Source organism: Apodemus sylvaticus, chromosome 2 (assembly GCF_947179515.1).
Source record: "Apodemus sylvaticus chromosome 2, mApoSyl1.1, whole genome shotgun sequence".
Taxonomy (NCBI): Eukaryota; Metazoa; Chordata; class Mammalia; order Rodentia; family Muridae; genus Apodemus; species Apodemus sylvaticus.
Window position 1 is genome coordinate 153,295,160 of NC_067473.1, and position 19,699 is coordinate 153,314,858.

General features: G+C 50.8%; 1 protein-coding gene across 2 annotated transcripts in view; it reads right to left on the reverse strand.

The window, feature by feature from the left end:
- Iqsec3 (IQ motif and Sec7 domain ArfGEF 3) overlaps positions 1–18,358 on the reverse strand; it is a 94,967-nt gene extending 76,609 nt beyond the window's left edge. For both annotated transcript variants that reach the window (XM_052172653.1, XM_052172654.1), the window contains exon 1: positions 17,838–18,358. In XM_052172653.1, the coding sequence (XP_052028613.1) occupies positions 17,838–18,358 (521 nt within the window). The remainder of the gene's footprint in view (positions 1–17,837) is intronic.
- Between the last annotated feature and the right edge of the window lie 1,341 nt (positions 18,359–19,699).

Genomic DNA, 19,699 nt, shown 5'->3' on the forward strand with positions numbered 1-19,699 from the left:
CATATACCTATGAACCTATTCATCATTGCCACCACAGGCTCAAGGCATATAATCCCTTTCCATATATCTCCTCAGTGTAACACTCACTTCACACCCGTCTGGAAGGCTCTGGGGAGATTCCCTTAGAACAGAAAGAAACTCAGTTTGCAAGTCGAGTGAGCCTCCAAGTCTCACCTACCTTTCCCTCTCCCCTCTAGCCACCTACCGCAGCCCCAGAAGGTCAGGGCTCACACTGCCTTCTCTGCTTCTACTTTGCAAGCCCGGGCAGTTAGCTGGTGGGCTCAGAGTCTGGTTTAATCTGAGCCCCCATCAGATTTGACAGGACCTAGGTGGCCTTCCAGCACCAGGCTGGCAGCACCTCACGAGTTACAGAGCTGAGCCTTCATTGCATCTTGCCAGCTTCCCTCAAAGGATACGTCTCCATTACTTGGCAGACTTGAGCCTGGCTGCCGAGCAAAGATGACTCCATAGGGTGAATCAGGGCTGTCACGCCAGTGTCAGCTCTAGAGGCTGCCTCACCCTGAGGCCTGATGCTCAGCACCAGAGCTGCAGGAACCTTAAACTCACCTTCCTTCAATTGTGTGCACGTCTTCAGGAATGGTTAAGTCTCACACAATGATGGGAACTGCGTTTGTGCAGTGTTCCTGCCTCATGGTCATGTCCTAAGAAGAGCTCCATGCCTAATATATTCTTAATAGCACAGCCTGTTAATATATCATGTTAATAACTATAATTATGGACTGGTGTCATTTGGATGATGGAAAATCGGAGTTAAGAGGGGTCTCATGACCTCCCAAGGACCCACTGCTAAGACTTCAGCTGTGCCTTTTGCATAACCTCACACTTCCTCTGGTGTCTCTTATACTCTACTCCTCTACTCCAGGCCTCTGAGGAGAGGGGTGTGGGGGATGGGGGTGAGTGGCTTCTGGGCTGTGAATGGAAGACCCTTGATTATGTCTTCTATAGAAAAAGCTCTAGAATTAGACAAAAACATTGGACCTCTCCCAGCCAATCACCTGTCTCATAGTGTCAACTTCTAAGCGCTAACTCTGCTCACAGTACAAATTTAACTTGTAGGCTCATGAAATGCCTACTTTCTTCTGATAAATGAGTCAAAATGTAACACTCAACATACTTGTACACACCTGTTTTGGTGAGCAAAGATTCACACATACAAATACACACACACACACACACACACACACACACACACACACACACCCTTCTTGGTGTCAGCACATCCATGTCCACATTCCTAACTTCATGCACACATTCAGGATACTTCATAAAAAGGCAGAGTTTTCACCTAAACTTCTAGCCCAGCAAACCCATCCTCGCACAATCTTGCACACAGAAACACATCCACACACACTCACTCTTGGTTGTGTAGCCAGCCTCACATGTCCTCGTTTTCATACACAGGATTGTATGTGCTTACATGTTACCTGCGTGCATGTACACTGAGGTCAAACCCAGGATGTTTTATTATCTGCATGAGCCCTCTTGACCATACACACCATGGATATGGTCAAAGTTCTGTGATGACCTGTAAGCCATCACCCCATGGCTACATGTGGGTGACATTCACCAGTCCTGCCTGGCGTGACAGAGACAAGCTGGCCAACAGCCAAGTTCACAGCTATGACAACATGAACAACTGTCATATGGGCTTGGTGCCACCAGCCTTTTTGTCCCAAAACCCTGGTTTATGTCCAAGACTGGGTTTTGCTTGGGGAAGAGGGACTCTTCCCTAAGACTGAGACAGCCAGGTCAGGATTTAACAGACTACAGAGCTTGTGTGCAGGGCCGAAAGATGGCTCTTCCTTTGTTCTCTATGGCCTTGGATAGGTCACCCAAATTTCTCTGTCTGTCAAACTCTACCTCTGTGGAATAGGGGTAGTAATGCATTCCCGCTGGGGCTATGTAGATCAATGAGGTAATAAATGCTCATAAATGCCATGCACGACAGAAATGAAATATTTCAGGACCGGATGTGGAATCAGTGAGTTACCTCTCATTTTTGGCTCTCAGCCCTTCAGCTCTCTAGTGTGCTACAGGATGACATCAGTCCTCTGCTCAGTGACCCCCCCCCTGACTTCCCATGAATCTCCCACCCACAAGCTCTTCCCGTAAGCCCTTTCCAGCCCGGGCTCCGTTCATCTTTCCTGCTGTTACCCATCTAGGTCTCTAGACTCTCCTTCCCTTCTTGTTTTCTTAGAGAACACGCTCGTCTTCTAGCCCTGAGTCTTTGTACGAACTACTTTCCCTATAGAAAGGTGTTGTAGATTCAAGCCCGGGGGTTTCCAATGCCGGCAGCCAAGCTTGGCACCTGTTTTCTACTGCAGGTTTTAATTTTTCTCCGCTCAAATGTCACCTCCCCAGGGGATCCTGCCTAACAGCACAGCTCTCCTCCCAGCCACCCTTTAATTCCCTTTCAATTCTTAGGAGCTTCGATGGCACCGGCACAGGTTTCCTTGTTATATTTATTGTTCACCTCCTCGCCTTGAGGAGATGTGTACACGCACAATGGCGGGGCCTTTGATCTGCTGGGGAGTCCCCAGTGCCGATGGCCAGCAGAGCCTGGCATGCAGGAGGTGCTCAAGAGACACAGTCTACCTCAATAGACACTGACTCCTCCCTGAGGCACATAAATAAAATTGTCCATCCCCAGCAGAAACACCCTTTGTTCCTTCTCTCCCCATCCTTTTCCTATTCAGCAATGCACTGGGTTTCTCGCTTTGTTCCAAGCATGAAATTAGGGGAGTATGTGCTGGCAAATGAATGTATTGGGCCGCTCCAGCCTAATGGCTCATAAGCAGGGAGCGGCGACAGAATCCCAGGGCTTAATTTGAACCCCTTCTAAAAGCATTCATTCCCTTGGGACCAAGTCCAGGGCAGATACCCAGACAAGGTGCATTTTGTAAAACCTTCCCTGGGAAGCTTGGATGCTTGCAAGTGTAGTCATCCATAGGCGGCAGAGGAGAAGAGAGGCTCTCAACACCAGAGCCTCTGCCTGGGTTTCAATCCGAACAGCAACCCCATGTGGTGTGGGTTGTGGAATGGAGCGGACTCATTACCTTTTACTAGGACATATTGAGAGAAAGTCTGTAGGGCATTTATGTGGCGCCCACCCCGTGGTAAGTGCATGCTCACATTTCCTGTGCACTTACAGTGATTAAACAATTATTTTCCTCCGGGAGCCTTTGCTGATTGCTTTTGCAGTGCTTAGGTTAGGAATTTCCCTGCAGTGGGTGGCCAGTACATGGAGCTGGCTGGCGTGCTGCTGAACAGAGTACACTTTCCTGCATTGTAAAGAGCAGCGCCTCCGTCACGTCACCCCAGTTTTCACAACCCTTCACGGCAAAATTCATCAAAGAGATCGCTTCACACGCTCTATGCAATCCTCTGCATCCTATCTACCTTTTACACTCCTTCCCCGGGAAACTTCAAACACCGCTGGCGAATCTTCATCCCTGCATTTTGGTGGAGTATTTTTTTTTCCCCTTAAAACAAACCCCAGAAATAACATCATTTTATTCAGCATGCATTTCTAGCAGGTGAGAACTTTTAAAAGATATAATAACAGTATCATTATCACACCTACTTAAATTAATGGTAATTCTCTAATCTCTGCTAATACCTTGTCTGCATGTAAATTTCCCTGGTTGCCTGAAAAATGTCTCTTTGCAGTTGCTTCATTTAAATCAGGATGAAATCAGGCCTGTGCCTTGCATTGCACCCGGTTTGCTTTTTCTCTTAAGCCCCTTCCCTGTTTCCCTGAAGCCCACCCGAATCATGTTTGCCCTCCAGGTCACAATTGCTTAACTATTGCTAAAGGCATTGGTCAGTTCCTCCTTCCCCTGCTGGGCATGGCCATGTTAGCAGACAGCCTCTGCTGCAATTCCTGGGGTTTGCCAAGCTTTTCTTACCCACCTTTGGCCACTGCATCTCAGCTCCTCCCTGTTTCCCAGCACTGGTGTGTGCCAGCGTCCTGCCCCTGGTCCTCTTTAGCCACCTCCCTTCTCATTTAGTTACCCTTATCGTTCAGTCACAAAGACTTAAAAGCAGACTCAAGTTTCTGTTTCTAGATCAACCAGAGGCCCACTCAATATACTCCCCACAACCCCCACAAGGGTCTGCTGGACCTTTCAACCTTCACCTGTCTGAATTTCAACACCTGCCCTTCTAATGACTTTGGCTTGACCCTTGAACTCATCCACAACCTCTGGCTCTTTCAGGTGCTGTAAGGTTAGGCTTAAGAAGGGCTCCAAGCTGCATTGTCATTTGGGGTAAGAGTAGGGAATTCCTAGTGCCACAGACAGGCATCTCTTGATGGGTTCTGAAGAGCTTTCAGTTCCTCCGGACCAAGTGAGGTTTCTTTCTTAAGGTTTCTGAGGATCCAGTGCCAGATAGTAAGTATCCAGCTGACTTAAGTGCCTATATTTTGGTTGCTTGTGATTCTTTTTCCCTCCTCAAGTAGTTGTTGTGACAGCCCACAGACCACAACAGGTGGTCTGTCAACTCTAGCAACAGTGTCTGGAGAGGGGCTGACTGCAAGGGGTCTGGCCTGGTCTGTGAGACAGTAGCTCCTGATGTAAAGATGTAAATCACATTAATCTACTTACCGGACAGCCTAGCATGGTTCCTGCCACTGCCTCCGTCCTAGCTACGACCATGCTCTTCATGGATTTCTGCAAACCTCCTACTTGAACTCCGTGTTTCTGTCTTCTTCTCTCCAATGTCTTCTCAAATCAGTATTGAAAGTTCTCTATAAGGATTCTTTGCTCAAAATTATCTTATGGGTCATTTTTTTTTCTCAACACTTCACAATATGCAAGAAGCACTGGTATTGTTGGCAGAGGTCTTCATTATATGTAGGCTGCACTGGACCCTGAGGGATGCTCCACCCCATCCTGTGGAGGATACAGCCACAGTGGGTCTTGACCCACCAAAGGTTGGCAGAGACATTATCTCCCAGCAAGTTTGTCCGCCACTTAGAGTTCTGGGATGTCCGTATGCATTTCCATAACTGCCTGGAGTAGAGTGGCATCCTAGTGGAGAATCTCTTACCAGATCTGCTACAGTCTTCACCCTCCCTGTGATGATTGGTTTTTGTCAACTTGGTATGGTCTAGGGTCATGTGGGAAGGTCGTTTCAGTGAGAGACTGTCGCAGATTGGTCTGTGAGGAATTATCTTGATTTCCTTAATTGCGGGAGGGGGCGTGTGTGGGAGCCACTATTGGGTGGCATCATTCCCTCGGCAGAGGATCTTGACCTCTGTAAGACCGGACAAGGTGAGCTTGACGCACAGATACAATGTATTGATTCATTCCTCTCTGCTCCTTGACTGAGGATATAATGTGAAGAGCTGCTTCCTGCTGCCTGAACTTCCCTCAAGGAGGGCGTGTGACCTGAAAGTGTGAGCTAAAATAAACCCTTTCTCTCCTAAGTTGTTTTTGCATCAGAAACTGAGGCAGCCACCAGGCTCTCCGTGTATGCACAGACTCTTATCTAGCCGAACCCTGGGAGTCCAGCAGCTGCCTCCTTTCTCCAGCTCTTTCTCAAGGTGCCTGTGTGGACCTCACAACATCTGTTCGCATCCCATATTTCTTACTTCTGGTTTTCTCAACCTGCCCTTTCTCTGGAGTAGCTAACTCGCCAGATACACTGTAAGTTTTCATCATTTTATTGGGGGCACTTCTCCAACCCCAAGAGCAAAGAGAGCCCCCAAAAAACAAAAGCATGCTAAACCAGTGGTCTCTTCACCCAAGAAACATTCTCCTTGGATCTTCGTCTGCAATTTACCAATGTTCATAGCATGGAGGGGTAGGGGTATTTCAGCTAGAGGCCCTCAGTAATGGCTGCCCGTCCTTCTCTCCTCTTGCTAACAGGAAAGTATACACCAAATGACCACACAGAGGCAAACTGTCCAGAACGCGCCTTCCAGCAGGCTCCAAGGAGCCAAGATTCACGGCCGTGCAATGAACTCAGCAGCCGTGGAGGCAGTTCTTCTGATAACAAATGTGGGGAGAAAACGAAGCACGGACAGCAGCTGGTTACCACACGCAGGGCAAAAAGAACCATGTGCAAACATGTGCTTGGAGTCACCGACAAAACCAGTAGGAAGATGAGAACATTGCTCACGCTGGTTGCTGTGTGGTGGGGGTAAGGTGAAGTGTGTGTGTGTGTGTGTGTGTGTGTGTGTGTAAGGCTGGTTATATTATAAAGTGGTGGGGGAGGGGGAGATACTTCATCAAACAGTGTATATACATCTTAACTTTTGAAAAACTATATCAATGTACTATGTATCTGAAGAGAACAAATTAAGAACAATTAAAGGACATAATTGGACTGATGAAATGGATTTACCAAGGCTGTATGAAAAGTCCAAGCACTGGGGATGGGGCGGGGGCAAAGCTCTTTGCAGAAGTAGAGGTGGCCAGAGGCCCAGAGCCAGGGTCCCCTGGCACCTGAGTGTGGTTGGATGGTTCTTGTCTGCAGCCAAGGGCTGGGAAAGCCAGTGGGTTCCCAGGCCCAGAGCCCACGATCAGCAGTTCCCCGACTCTGTGGCACTGGAACGGAGTCTGAGGAGGAGCCTACGTGTGCCTAAGACATGTGACCATGAGCTCTCTGGCCTTGAGGCTCACTCCTTGTTTTGTGCTGGGGCGTGACTGAGGCAAGTCAGTCGTCTCAAAGGCATGCGTGGTGAAAGGTTCGAGGACAGTCAGTCTGAAAGAAAACAGTGATGGTGCGGACTGAGGGGTGAGGTGAACAGGAATGTGCGGTGCAGATGGAAGAAGTTGTCCGCAAATATTTGAGAGGCTGCCACATATAAGAGGGAGGGAGGAGTCCCCTAGATTCTGAGCCTGCTAGATTACTCAGGAGGTGGGACAAGCACTCGGTGCTCCCCCAAAAGCACGTCCTTCCTGTGTTCTTGCCACGGAAGTGTCTCCAGTTAACAGGAAGTACCAGTACCACATTGGGAGTCCTCAGTGGGTCCATGTCTGGCCTGCCACTTTAATCACCATTCCCCTCTCAGAGAAATACCAGGGCAGTGCCCATAGTCAGTGGTCACAATCACAGAGTCAGGATTCGAACTCAGCCCTGGATTCTAGTCAGCTAACATTTTAGCTCCAACCAGGAGGCCCTTTGAGATTCTAGGACTGCAATTCTACCATTTAGCAAAAAGGGTGGGATTCTCCTGCAGGAGTGCTGGGTACAAGAAGACCCCTCTCTCTCTCTCTCTCTCTCTCTCTCTCTTTCTCTCTCTCTCTGTTTGTGTGTGTGTGTGTGTGTGAAAGTGGGGAAGGGAAAGGGGGAGAAAAGGGAAAGGGAAAGGGAGGGAGGGAGAAAGGGAGGAAGAGAAGGAGAGAGAGGGAGAGGAGAGGGAGAAGGAGGGAGGGAGAGAGGGAGAGAGAGGGAGAAGGAGAGAGGGAGAGAGAGAATGCTGAGCAGAAATCTTGACTTGCAAAACTATCTTCAACTAAGACCCTGTCACACCTGCCTTTACTTCCCCTTCTCCAAAAAAGAATCCCCAGGCAGACTAGGCTAGACCTCAGAAGGCCAGGCAAGGGCTCTGTAGGCACCAGGTAACCTTGCCCCACACCTATTGCCAGTTCTGAGGAGGAGGTGCGGCCACCATGCTGTGGTGGAGGGGATGGGTTAGGAAGGGATGGAGAGTGAGTGTGGGGTGTGGACTGGCTGGCGCGCCTGGGGTGGCAGAGGAGTATGGAGAGACACGGGGCAGTCAAGGGCCCAGCAAGGGGCGGGGGGGGGGGGCGGGGGTCAGCACATAGGTGAGGACGGCTTCCCCCCCCCATGCACGTGACTCAGCAGCGGGCGCGCACGGGGCGGCGGGGGCGCGCGGCTTCCCCGAGGCTGGGGGGCCTGCCCCCACCCCCGCGAGGGAGCGTGACGTCAGCGCAGAGGGGGCGCGTGGGCCGGGAGATCCTGTGCTGTTCGTCAGCAAGCCAGCCGCCCACACTCCTAGGCCCGGCCTCCGCTCCTCGCCCCCAGCTAGGAGTCCCAGGAGTGGGTGGAGGAGGAGGGACTTTCCTGGGTTTGCCTGTGGCTTGGGGACCAGGCAGCCTATGGGGTCTGGCGAGTAGGGGAGAGGGCGGAGGGGCATCCTTAGGTTCGGGAGGGAGGCCGGCGATTGGCTGCAGAGCCCCCTCCTGCTGCTCTTTAGGTTTAAGCCTTGATGGCCATAGGGGACCCAATGGAAATTTCCAGGGTTCTTAGCCTCTTCAGGATTCCCCTTCATCCCACCCTCCCTCCGGAGGTTCACTGGCCACAGCTCCTCTACTCCCAGAAAGAGAGCAGTTAATCTCTTGAACACCCCTCCCAGGGTCTTGATTTGAGATGCGTTCCCCACTAAGGGCTCTGCTTCATTATTCTTGAGTTGAAGGTACAAGCCAGGGGATCAATGACTGACCCAGGAAGTAGGGGGGAAATCAAGGCCTAGCAAGGGGAGGGCGTGCTGCAAGGCTGTAACTGGGTCTGTGAAGGAGGCCTGGCAGCCTGACTTGGCTGTAGGATCAGAATCAAGTTGTGTAAAAAGAGTGCTGTCAACCAGCTGCCTGTACCTGACTTTGGAAGACCTGGGGACCGGGGATCGGAGTTGGGGTGGTTTTGTGTGTGTGTGTGTGTGTGTGTGTGTGTGTATGTGTGTGTGCACACGTGTGCAAGTGTGTGTCTTACTGAGTAGCACGAAATAGTCAAAGTCTCTGGGCAGAGCCTCTTGTATGCAGTGGCTCTGTAAGGGAAATCCTGATGCTAGACCCAATCAAACAATTCCCAAATGCTTCGCAGAGTTTTTGTTTCTGTTGTTTTTAAATAATCATTGTGTTATATTTTAGGACTGATTGAAAATTGTGGTAGATTGGAACCATTCATCAAGGAAGAAATTGCGGAGTTCCCTGCCTGTGCCAGGGATGGGAGCGCATTCCTGACGTCTGGAAGCAGGATGCTGGGTGGACCTGGCAAGTTAAAAGCCAGGCAGCTAGCTCGTGCCAGTCCCTGGCCGCAGGGCAAGTGGGGAGAATCTGCAGAGAAAACCACGCAGGTTTTTCGCTGTACTGTAACATTGAAACTCTGTATCTCTACAGAGAACTCCTGGGAGCAGCTCAGCCCCAGCAATGCTCACTTTCTAGGGGGCCTTTCTCCCAGAGCTTTGCTTTATTGGGGGGCAGGGGATCAAGGAATCCTGCCTTTCCCAGAATGAACACCAGTGACAGGAGGATGGGTGTGGAGGTCCCCGTTTTTTTTTTTTTTTTTTTTTTTTTTTACAGAGGATTACAGGGGTGAGGTGGGAGTGAACCAGCTAGCCAGAGGGGGAGGGGGAGGGGAAGGTGGGAGATGAAGCTTGCCACGAAGAGAGGGAAGCAGAAACAACAACAACAACAACAACCAAACGACTGGCTTTCTGATAGCTCTGAGTTGACCAGACAGCCCTCACTGGGGACTAGGCGTGGATAGGGAGGTGACAGAGGCCTCACTGCTAGGCCTGCACAGCCATGGATGCACCTTCAAGCCCATTTCAGTAATGCACTCACCTAGCCTGACAAGCACACCCTCCCCGTATCAGGATCTTAACATCACCTAGGAGATGTTTCAAGAAATGCTTGGCTGAGGGGCAGGCCTAGAGGGTTCCTGTTGTGTCCCAGGCAGAATGGTGACACAACCTCATCTTCCAGCTCTGTCTCCCCTCCGCCTTCCTCCCTCTTCATGGGGTGAAGAAGGATGGGACCTAGAGCTTCCTGTGTGCTCTCTACCACGAGCCACAGCCCAGTCTTCCTCCTCTTCCAGAGATAAGGACTGCATCCTATAGTCATTTTTGATTGCTCCTTCTCCCTCCAGGGGTACGTGTGTGACTAAGACAGTCATCAGACTCTTTTCTCATGCTCGGTCATTGGTGCAAGTTTCCTAGGCTAGGAGACTAGTCAGGCTGGGAAGGAGAGGTGCACTCTGCTTGCTCATAGACAGGAACAATGGGCTCCATTGCAGACGGACAGATGCTGCCTACCGTACATTTCACTTCCGTAGCAGCCTGGAGTGCTGAGCCCCCAGACCCGCTCTTTGCACATGCTCAGATGAGGGATAGTAATCTCAGTGCTGCTGGGCTAATTGTGAACGACAGGAAGAGGGGGTTTGTCTTCTGGTCAGCTCCTCCTCAGCCCTGACACCATCCCCTTCTCTCTGCCCACTCCAGAAGTGAAGAACCCCCTTGGCGCTCTGCAGATACTGGCTTTTTTTTTTTTTTTAAACCTTCTTGGCTCTATGGACCCTGGCTTTTTTTTTTTAGCCAGCATCTTTTCATCGGGGATTGAATCACAGACTCATCAGTGCTCTGCTCTTGTCTCCCACGTCTTTGGTTTCACGGGCCATCAAGCCTTGCTTGCTGGCTAGCCCACACTTCCCGCTCTGTAGCAACGCCTAACATTGTCATGGAGAATTTTGCCATCCCAAACATGATCTCAAGATCCTTGATAAGACCAAGGGCTTTCCTAGTGGTCAATGCTTCCTTGGTCCTTCTTCTGTGGCTTTTGCAGCAGGGATAGCCTCACAGGGGAGGTTGTCCTCTATAGCCCAAATATAACAGAACTACCCTGTGAGTGAGCTATGTGCCCTCTCCCTGTCCCTCAAGTGGTTTCAACTCTTTCAGTGCATTAGTGGAAATGAGGATGCACCTAGGTCCTCAGCATCCTCTCTATGTCTCTGAGTCTCCTACCCTGGCCTTCAGGTAGCCAGAGCCTTCTTGTAGCCTCCTTTTCTGGCTAACACTGCCCTCAGAATTGTCCACAAACACACTACGTCTACACGGAAGCAGAGAAGGCTGACAAAGCTACACGGATGGTCTTTATCCTGTCCTACAAGGGGCATCTTAAAAACAGGATAACCTGGAAGTGCTCAAAACAATCTCTGGAATTGTGTCACGGGGAAGAGATTGTGGAGAGTAGCCCAGCTGCTGTCGGCCCCCACAGCCCTCCAAGCCCCTGGAGGTAGCTACAGGTTTGTTTCTGAGTGTCATGGGAACACCCAGATGCGTTCTTCTCATCGGTCACCATGAAGAGCCAGAGGAAGAAGAGAGTGGGTAGTGGGGGGATGGGACTTGCAAGGGTGAGACTTGTAGGAGAAGAGGGGGTGCAATTGGGATGAAAGGCTAATTAATAAATAAATTAGTAAAGAGAGAGAGAGAGAGAGAGAGGGAGAGGGAGCTCTAAACCTAGTCCTACAACTCAGTAGTTTGGAAGCATCAGACTCTTCCCTCTCTCTGCCTTTCGCTTTCTCCTCCTGGAGGAGGCCTGGACCAGGTGGCCTTAAAGCACCTTCTAGTGCTGACATTTGCTTGATTCCCCAGAGGGCCCCATGAAGTCCTTTAGTCCTTGTAGCTCTGGACAAGATGAAATAACCCAATGGCAGCACAGAGCACGGGACCTTCTCAGGGAAGGGACTCTGCATACCCTCTGTCCACAGCAGCCTGCCACGGGGGAGGGCCAGGTACCACGCAGCAGCACAGCGTTGGCCTTAGTTACATAACTCTCCTGAAGCCAGCAAAGAATAACAACAAAACAACCTATTCCCAGAGCACTTAGACACACACACACACACACACACACACACCATCAGGGGCTTTGTAGCCACAGGCACCTGTGAGAGAATCCGAGAATCTTTCAAGTGTTTTCTTTGTTCTAGAAGTATCTCATCTAAGGAAACTATCTGAGAGAAGTCTCATATCCTTTAGGTCTGACCAGAGATAGTAGGGTCCCCACAGTTCCCTCACTGTGTCATTTAGCATCCTAAGGGCCTCTTGTCTTTTTGGTCTCTCCCTGCTTTGTCTCCACTACTGTGGGGATTCCATAGTGAAGGTCTGCCCTCCATCCCCAGTAGGAGCAGTCAGCAGAAGGGACTCACTGGACCTGCGTTTTTCTGAACATGGAAGGCATTTCCCGGGTTCTGTCCCCACGGATCATTCTTCTCCCTGGCAGGTCACTTTGCCGTTTCCTTGAGGAGACAGTGGCTTCCCATTTTAGGAAAAGTGGCAGAGTTCCTTCTCACCAGAGGGCATGGTGACAACCCACATGTCTTTGATATCCTAAGAGAAGGGCAGACAATCTTAAAGTGCTGCAGGAGAGCTTGCAGCTGGCATGAGATGCGTTTCCAAGCTGCGAAGTTGTCACATCGCATAGAGATCACAGGCCACGGTGGCTCTGTCCTGCCCGGCTGCTTGACAAGGTCGAGCCGATAGTCACAGCTCAGGAATACTCTGGGTGCGTGTGGTCTGGTGGCAGAGGAATAAAAGAAGAAGGGACGCGTGTCCAAAGGTGACCTAATAGAGCAGACGGAACCCGAGTGTGGATTCTGGTCTATTGATGTTCTTTGAGAGTAGGCGATGCATTCATCTTTTCTTGGTCTTTATACATTGGAATACTGTGCTGCATTAAGTGCTTAATAAGACCCAGAACAGTGCTAAGTAAGGAACAGGTCAGAGTTCATAAGGACTGACAGAAGAAAGTGGGATGAGGTGAGGTTACCCCAGAACTCCAGCCTGTGTGTGCCTCGGAGACCCCAGGTTCTCAGATGCTTAAACCCTAAGTGTCTGGGCCTCAGTGGTCCCCCAGCTTTCCAGCGGAGAGCTCCAGCTTGTCTCCACACTGCCCTATCTTTCTCTTTCTATGAAGGCTTTAAGAATCCAAAAACGACACCCAGCTGTCCCTTTCCTGCACAGAAATGAGAAGCCCTTTGCAGCTTCTGTAGAGACCAGTGCTTGGTGCTTTTCCAGAGTGAAGCAGAAAGTTGCTGCAGTGTCCTGAGTTTGGAAGCCTGCCAGAAATCTCTCCGTTGAGAACCTGCCAGTGTGATGAGTGTCCCCAGAACCTTTCATGAAGCTGCTGCTGTTACTGTGTCCTGGACCATGGAGTTTATGTCTGGACCCCTGTGTGTGTGTGTGTGTGTGTGTGTGTGTGTGTGTGTGTGTGTGTAATGATCTGGCTTCCCAATAAGTCAGTATAAAAATCTTTAGGTGGGTGTCACAACTCAAGAGTTGGGTTTTCTTTAGACCTTTGCCCCAGCTGTGGGTCCCAGCTTGCTTTTCTTTTTCATATCACAAGCCGTCTCCTTCCCTTCCCACCCATCCCTAACCCAATCTCTCGCCCTTTCCTCCCCAGGAAGCAACCTTTGGCATTCAGGCTGCACAGATACTTGCTGAATCAGCAGTACCAATTGCTGTGCCTCCAGCTTGGGATGGGGCCAAGAGGGACCTGTGCCAGGATGGCTCTGTGGGGCCCTGTGGTGTTGCCCACCCAATATGGGAAGGGATGGAGGGGGGGGAGGAAAGGAAGATGCGATGCGTGGAATAGGGAATGGCTTGAGCCTCAAAAACTGTGGGGTTTGTTGTTGTTTGTTTGCTTGTTTCTCAATTAAAGGGCAGAAAGAGGATTGGTTTGGACCTTTGCAAAGGTCTGGCATGCAAATTGTATAAAGATCTGCTCTGGTCCAGCTTCCAGAGGGAATAAAAGGCTCAGTCCCTCCTTCACTGGACCTTCCTCAGACCCCACTGTTGATAGCAGCAAATGGACAGGGTGTGGATAGACAAAGGAATGAGCTTTGGCAACAAGGCGAGCCTAGGCTCAAGACACACTGAGACTGCCCCTGCCCGCTGACGTGGCTCAGGCAGGGACGCTCTGTCAGAGGAAGGAGTGATGTCTGCATGTCACACAGATGTATCCCAGGACTGAATTTGATAGACAGTTTCCTTTCTGGCTATCCCTGGCTCTTACTATTTTCTGACACAAACCCTTACCTCTAGCCAAGAAACCCTTCCATCTGGTTCCAAATTTTTGTGTATGCCCATTCTTTTTTACTCTATAATATTTGGAGAGAAAATGGTTCTAGTCAGCTGCAGTATGCTTACACTTGCTCAAACATTTCTAGATATGTCCTATTGTATGTCATGTAAGGACCACTTCCTTCCTTCCTGGCTTTCCACAGCACAGAATTCAGGCTTTTAAACAGATAGAACACCTGAAGCATTTAGCTCCACCATAGAACCTCACACTCCAGAGAGCTTTCAGGGTGAGCCAGCCAGACACCTACCGCCTTCAGGAAGACCACCCTCACCCAACAGTAGAGATATCTGCTCCAATCAGCATCCTAGACAACTCTGGCTAAAAGGCATATGCATACATCTGTACCCAGGCCCTAAGCGGCATGATGCTAAGGAGCTCTAGAGATGACTGAAGATGTGTTTCATGTGGTGCTAGGGGGTGGAGGTCTGTGCTAGAACATGTGCTTAGCATGTCCAAAGCCATGGACATGATCTCTATTAGGAGAAAAAAGGGGGAACAGAGGAAGAAATGAGAGAGAGAACATTCAAAAATTCAAGGAGGGAAGCGATGAAGAAGGGAAGGACGCTCCAAGAGGGCGAGGGAGGAGGGGACAAAGCCTCAGTAAGTACTGAGGGCACTCAGACTTTCACACTGCGTCAGGGAGCGTGGAGAAAAGGTTGAATTTGAAGCACGATGCCCAAACCTTACTTCGATGTAAATAATCACCTGTCCCTGGGACTGGAGACACAGGCAAGCCCTGGGAGCCTAACTGAACATGTGATTGAGTAGGTGGGCAAGTATGCTGTAACAGAAGCCATGGTCACAAAGGCAGCACAGGGCCATGCGCTTCTACGGCAAGGGGTCTTTTCCAGGGCAGGCTGAGACCTGGCTCCAGCCAGGAAAAAGATAATAATCAATTCCGTAGATGCTGTGAGCCTTGAATGAAAAAAACGAAAGAAAGAGGAAGAAGCTATGTTTGCTGCTTCCATTAAATAGCATAAACAGTGGGGGCTTGCGCTAGCAGGAGCTGGAAGCCGGCAGAGAAAGGATGCTAACCCCCAGGGCTTCTGTAATATGGCTGTACTCACCCGCCTCCACACTGCAGCTTTCTTAGCTTGGCTCCCAAAACCAGCCCCTTGGTGTGTCCCCCAGCTGAAGGAGGGAGAAACGCCAGGCTGCGCACTAATCCCCATCAGACGGCCACTAAATGATCCCATCATTTCCCAGCTCCTGAGCTCCTGCCCAGTGTGGGGCAAGAAGAGGACTTAGGAGAGAACAGACTATGTGGCTCTGTGTGTTTGTGTGTGTGTGTGTGTGTGTGTGTGTAGATGATATCTAACAGTTCTGATACTTTGAACCTTTTACCCATCTGTAGTCACCACCTAGACCCATATTCTCCTTCTGCAATGAAGACAGAGAGGAATAAGCAAAGCTTTGCAGAAAACTTGTGATCTGAATACCTTCCTCTTCCAGCTCTTCCCCTCTGCACAGTAGGGAACTGACTTAGCAGAAGCATGAGATAGAGGCCAGGTGGGGCTCAGGGGCGGAGCTGCTGGTTCTGGTCCCTTCCCTTACTCTGTACTTAGAGGTCTCTCCTACCTGCTGGCTCCTCATAGCCCTGCCCTGTGGAAAGAGATGCGCAGAGGATAAGCATCCATGAGGCCATGGGCAGAGGACAGAGTGAGCTAAATACTTAATGAGCCACAGTGATTCATTCCTGAGTTCTATGGGGGAAATGTCGCTTGAAGTCAGGCAAAAACATGGGAGAGAAATCGTATTCCAGGGGCCTCCAGCCATCCGAGGTGTGCTTTACTTCACAAAGAAGGGAAGAAAGCGGATGGAAAGTGAGCTAACTATTGCTCACTCTCGATGTTTCTGGGAATCTAGACTTGGAGAGAAGGGAAAAGGCTCAAAGCTAATGGTACGATGAACCCCTTAGTGCCTGACACAAGTTTCCTAGTAAAATGTTCCTAGCAGTTTCCACTGCCTTCCGCCATACTGGTTGGTTCTTATTCTCCATGGGAAGCAGGAGCACGATAGGGAAGACAGAGTGATGAGGATGTCACATGGTATTGACATGTGAGGCCAGAGAGGAATCCAGGTGATTCCTCAACCTCTGGACTCTTAGCAGGAGCATCTGTATAGAAGGCATGGGGCACTCTGGGACCTTTGTGGGGGGCACAGAGAAGTTTTTCTCCAAGAACAAGATCAGTCATCAATTCTTATCCATCACAGCTTCCCAACAAGTTGCAAAGATACTGAGGCTGTATTAGGAGAGAAAGAGGACACCAGATATCATGAGGAGAGAATTCAAGTGAAAAATTCTAAGTGCCGGGTCTCTACGACTGACCTCAGGAAAGTGGGGGTGGAATTGTTCCCTCTGTTCGGGGGGGGAAAAGGCCCCATAATATCTTGGAAGAATGTTGTCTTTAGCTGAGATGTGGGCATTGAGGAAAACCCGACTCTCTGGTTTTCAGGCCGGGCGGGGGGGGGGGGGCGGGGGCGGAAGACAGCTGTAAAACCGAAAGACAAACAGGCCACAAAGGATTTTCTTGGGTCTTGAATCAGATGCGTCAGGTCTATCAAGCTAGATCATTCTAGATCTCCACCCCTGGGCTCCTGGGCTCCTGGCCAAACCTACCCTGTGATCAAGCATGCCTGGTTCACCTTTTTAACTCCACCTAGATGGGAGAGGAAAGTGAGGTAGGGAGCAGAGAAGAGGTGAGCTTTCAAGTAATGCAGCCAGTCCTCACAAGTGTCTTCCTGACATAAAGCACATGCGAGCAGAGATGAGGCACTGGCTCTCCTCACTTGCCCCTCCCTCCCCTGTAGCATCACATCATCAAGGCCAGGGCTGACCAGGTACTGATTGCCATAGGGCTGTTCTTCCCTTGCCTGTCTAAAAAGAAGCAATACTGACAGGATCACCAAGCTCTCCGATACGGAGGAGAAAAGGTTCCAGCCCCTTTATCTCGTCCTCCCACGTTCCTATACCACGGATCTCACAAGTGAAGAGAAATTTTGAGGCCCTAGACTCTGTGTGGGGACAATTAACATTTCTCCTGGAATCCAAGATGAGGTTTCCTAATAACCAAAGGGAAACAGGGCTTGCCATAAGAGGCCACCACAGAGATGACAGAGGCATTACAGTCAAGAAACTGCTTTCCAGCTGCCTCTGATCTCACCGTTCTCCTCCCATCATCTGAACCCAGATAAGCTTCTGAGTCAGCGGAGAGCTCCAGCCAGGTGAGTCCTCAAGCTGCAACAGAGACATCCAGGAGTCTCGAGGGTTCTTTCTGTGTACCCTTTGGCACTGTGGGGACTCAGCATAAAGATGTTCACTTGGGTCCAAGGGGGGGAAAGCTTGGCCAAGTGAGCCACTCCTGGCTTTGACTCCCACTGCATCAGATAAAGAGCCAGCTCCTTCCCCTGGGCAGCGCTGTCCCCAGCATTCATCTTCCTGCATCCAGCTCCCCTGACTGGTCACATCTCCCCCCTCAACCCCCACCCCGTTCTTTGCTTTATTCTACCCACTCTAATCCTTGCTGCTGGCTCCCGGCCCCTATAAAGCCCCCAAACCTCCTGATGAAGCCCGTCTTGGCGTCTCACTCTTTATTTAAACACTTGTACTATGCAAACTCCCTTATTGAAATTTTCCTAGCTTAAATCCTACAATGGTCCCCTGCTTTGGCTTAATTTTTGCCTTCAACTTCCTCCCAATTTTATGTCCTTTAATTCCTGGAAGTTACCAATATCCCCAACCAGTGAAAGCCCATTCCTGTCATTCTTTGCCCCAAAGATGGTCCAGATACTTCCTTTTGCTCCAACCACCACAGACCTTCCAACGCGGATCTCAAGCCCTCCTTTGCGGGACTCTCCTTGACACATTTTTACCCAAGGCATTTTTTTTCCCGCTTCACTTCACAGTACGCAAGTGCTTCACTCTTACCCGCAGATCTCCCCTATTTCCTCACACCCACTTGCTTCTCCCACCTCCTCGTCCCCACTCACTCGGGTCTCCTGCTCAGGACGCCCTTGCCGAGGGCGGCGGGGGATGCGTGCTGAAGCAGGGCTCCCGCGGCAGCACAACAACTCGAGGGACGCTCCTTCTCCTTGTCAGCTACGGCCCCGGATGCCACCGGGTGCTGGTGGGGCGACTGGGGAGTCTGAACCCGGCCGCTGGGTGCCGGCTGGGGCTGCGCCAGGAGCTGTCCGTGGTGCTGAAGCGGCGGCTCCGGCGCGGCGGGTATGAGCTGTCCGTGGTCCTGAAGCGGGTCCTGGGCCGCAGCGGCTGCAGGAGCAGGCAGCGGGGCAGACGGCGGGGGAAGCAGCCCAGGCGGAGGCTGGGCTTGCAGCAGCTGCTGGTGTTCCCACAGGCTGCGGTTCTCCGCGCTCAGCTCGTCTAGACGCCGCTCCAGCTCATCGATGCGCTGGCGCTGGGTATGGATGAGGCTTTGCTGGTTCTGCACGATGGCCGTGAGCTCCTTGAGGTAGAGCACGGCGCGCACCGGGTTCTCCAGCAGGCTCTCCATGCCGCCCGCCGCCGCCTGCGCCCTGCCTGCGCCTAGGCTGGCGGCGGGGAGCGTGAGCGCGCAGGAGCCCAGCAGCCCAGCAGCTCCGGCGGTCGGTGTCCTCCCTCCCCCCCTCCCTCCCTCCCCTTCCCGCCGTCGCCTGCGCGTCACCGCCACACAGGCATTTGCACACGCACTGAGGGGCGGACCGGCGCCAGGGCCCACCTCCCACCTCTGGGCTTCGTGAGGAACTCTGCTTCCCGCGGGGGGTGTAGGGGAGGCGGGGAGGAGGGAGCAGAGGGGAAGAGGCTGGGTCGGGCACCATACTCTATGAAAGCCCAGGATGGAGATCAGTCGTACCGGGGAAGAAGGAAGAGCGCTGGGAAAGTGCTATGGACCTAAGACATAAAGGAAGAATAAAGGGAGGCTGGCACAGACGTAGAGAGAAAGATAGGCACCCAGCTCGAAAAGGTCGCAATCACAGTTTCCTGTATCTAGCCATCTCAGAGGCAGGGCCCATTTTTAAGACCTTCTGAGGAAGAGACACACCTGCCTTTTTGATGCTCAACAATTTGCCTTGTGAACAGTTACGAGACCCTAGAAAACAATGCGTGTGACTGTTGCTTAGTTCTGGCAGGGGTAAGTTAAAGTAGGAAGGTTGCTCATGCAGGGATTTTCCCTGGAAATGAGATCTCATGGCTCTTTGGACAGCACTAACAGGAACAGAAATGAAATAGAACAGGGCCTCTGAGGCTCCTGTTTCCAGAACCTTCTGAAGCAACCGTTCTGTTTGACATTTAGGAAGTGCATGCAATTAGTAAACACTGGACTAGGAGATGTTATAATAAAAACTACCAGGATGAATTTGTTGGCTTCTTGTAGCTTATATGCAGTGGACAAAAGACTTAATAATTCATTTTGAAAGGTGGTATAGTACGACAGAGCTGTGACCAGAATGTTGTAGGAGTTGCCAGTCTGAGGATCTGGGAATACTTCTTGGAAGAATTAACATTTGAGGAAGGAAGGGTTTTCCTGGAAGCTCAGAGACATGAATCAACATGGAATTTTCTGTTCATTTCTACAGTCTTTGCATATAACATCCACTGAATGCAGCATTATATTAGGTCAGCCAGGAGGAAAATTAAGGCAGGAAGGCTGCTAGTGCTGGGTTTTCTCTAGAAATGAGGTCTCAGGGCTATTTGGCGTAATAATTCATATGCAGCAATCTGTGCTCATTCTGACTACACAGCTCCATGGATTTTGACAGTATCCACCCAATCACTGATCATTACAAACAAACTGCTCTATGTAATAAGCACCCCCTTTGCTCTGTTCAACTTCTTGTCCCCAGCCCCAGCTAAG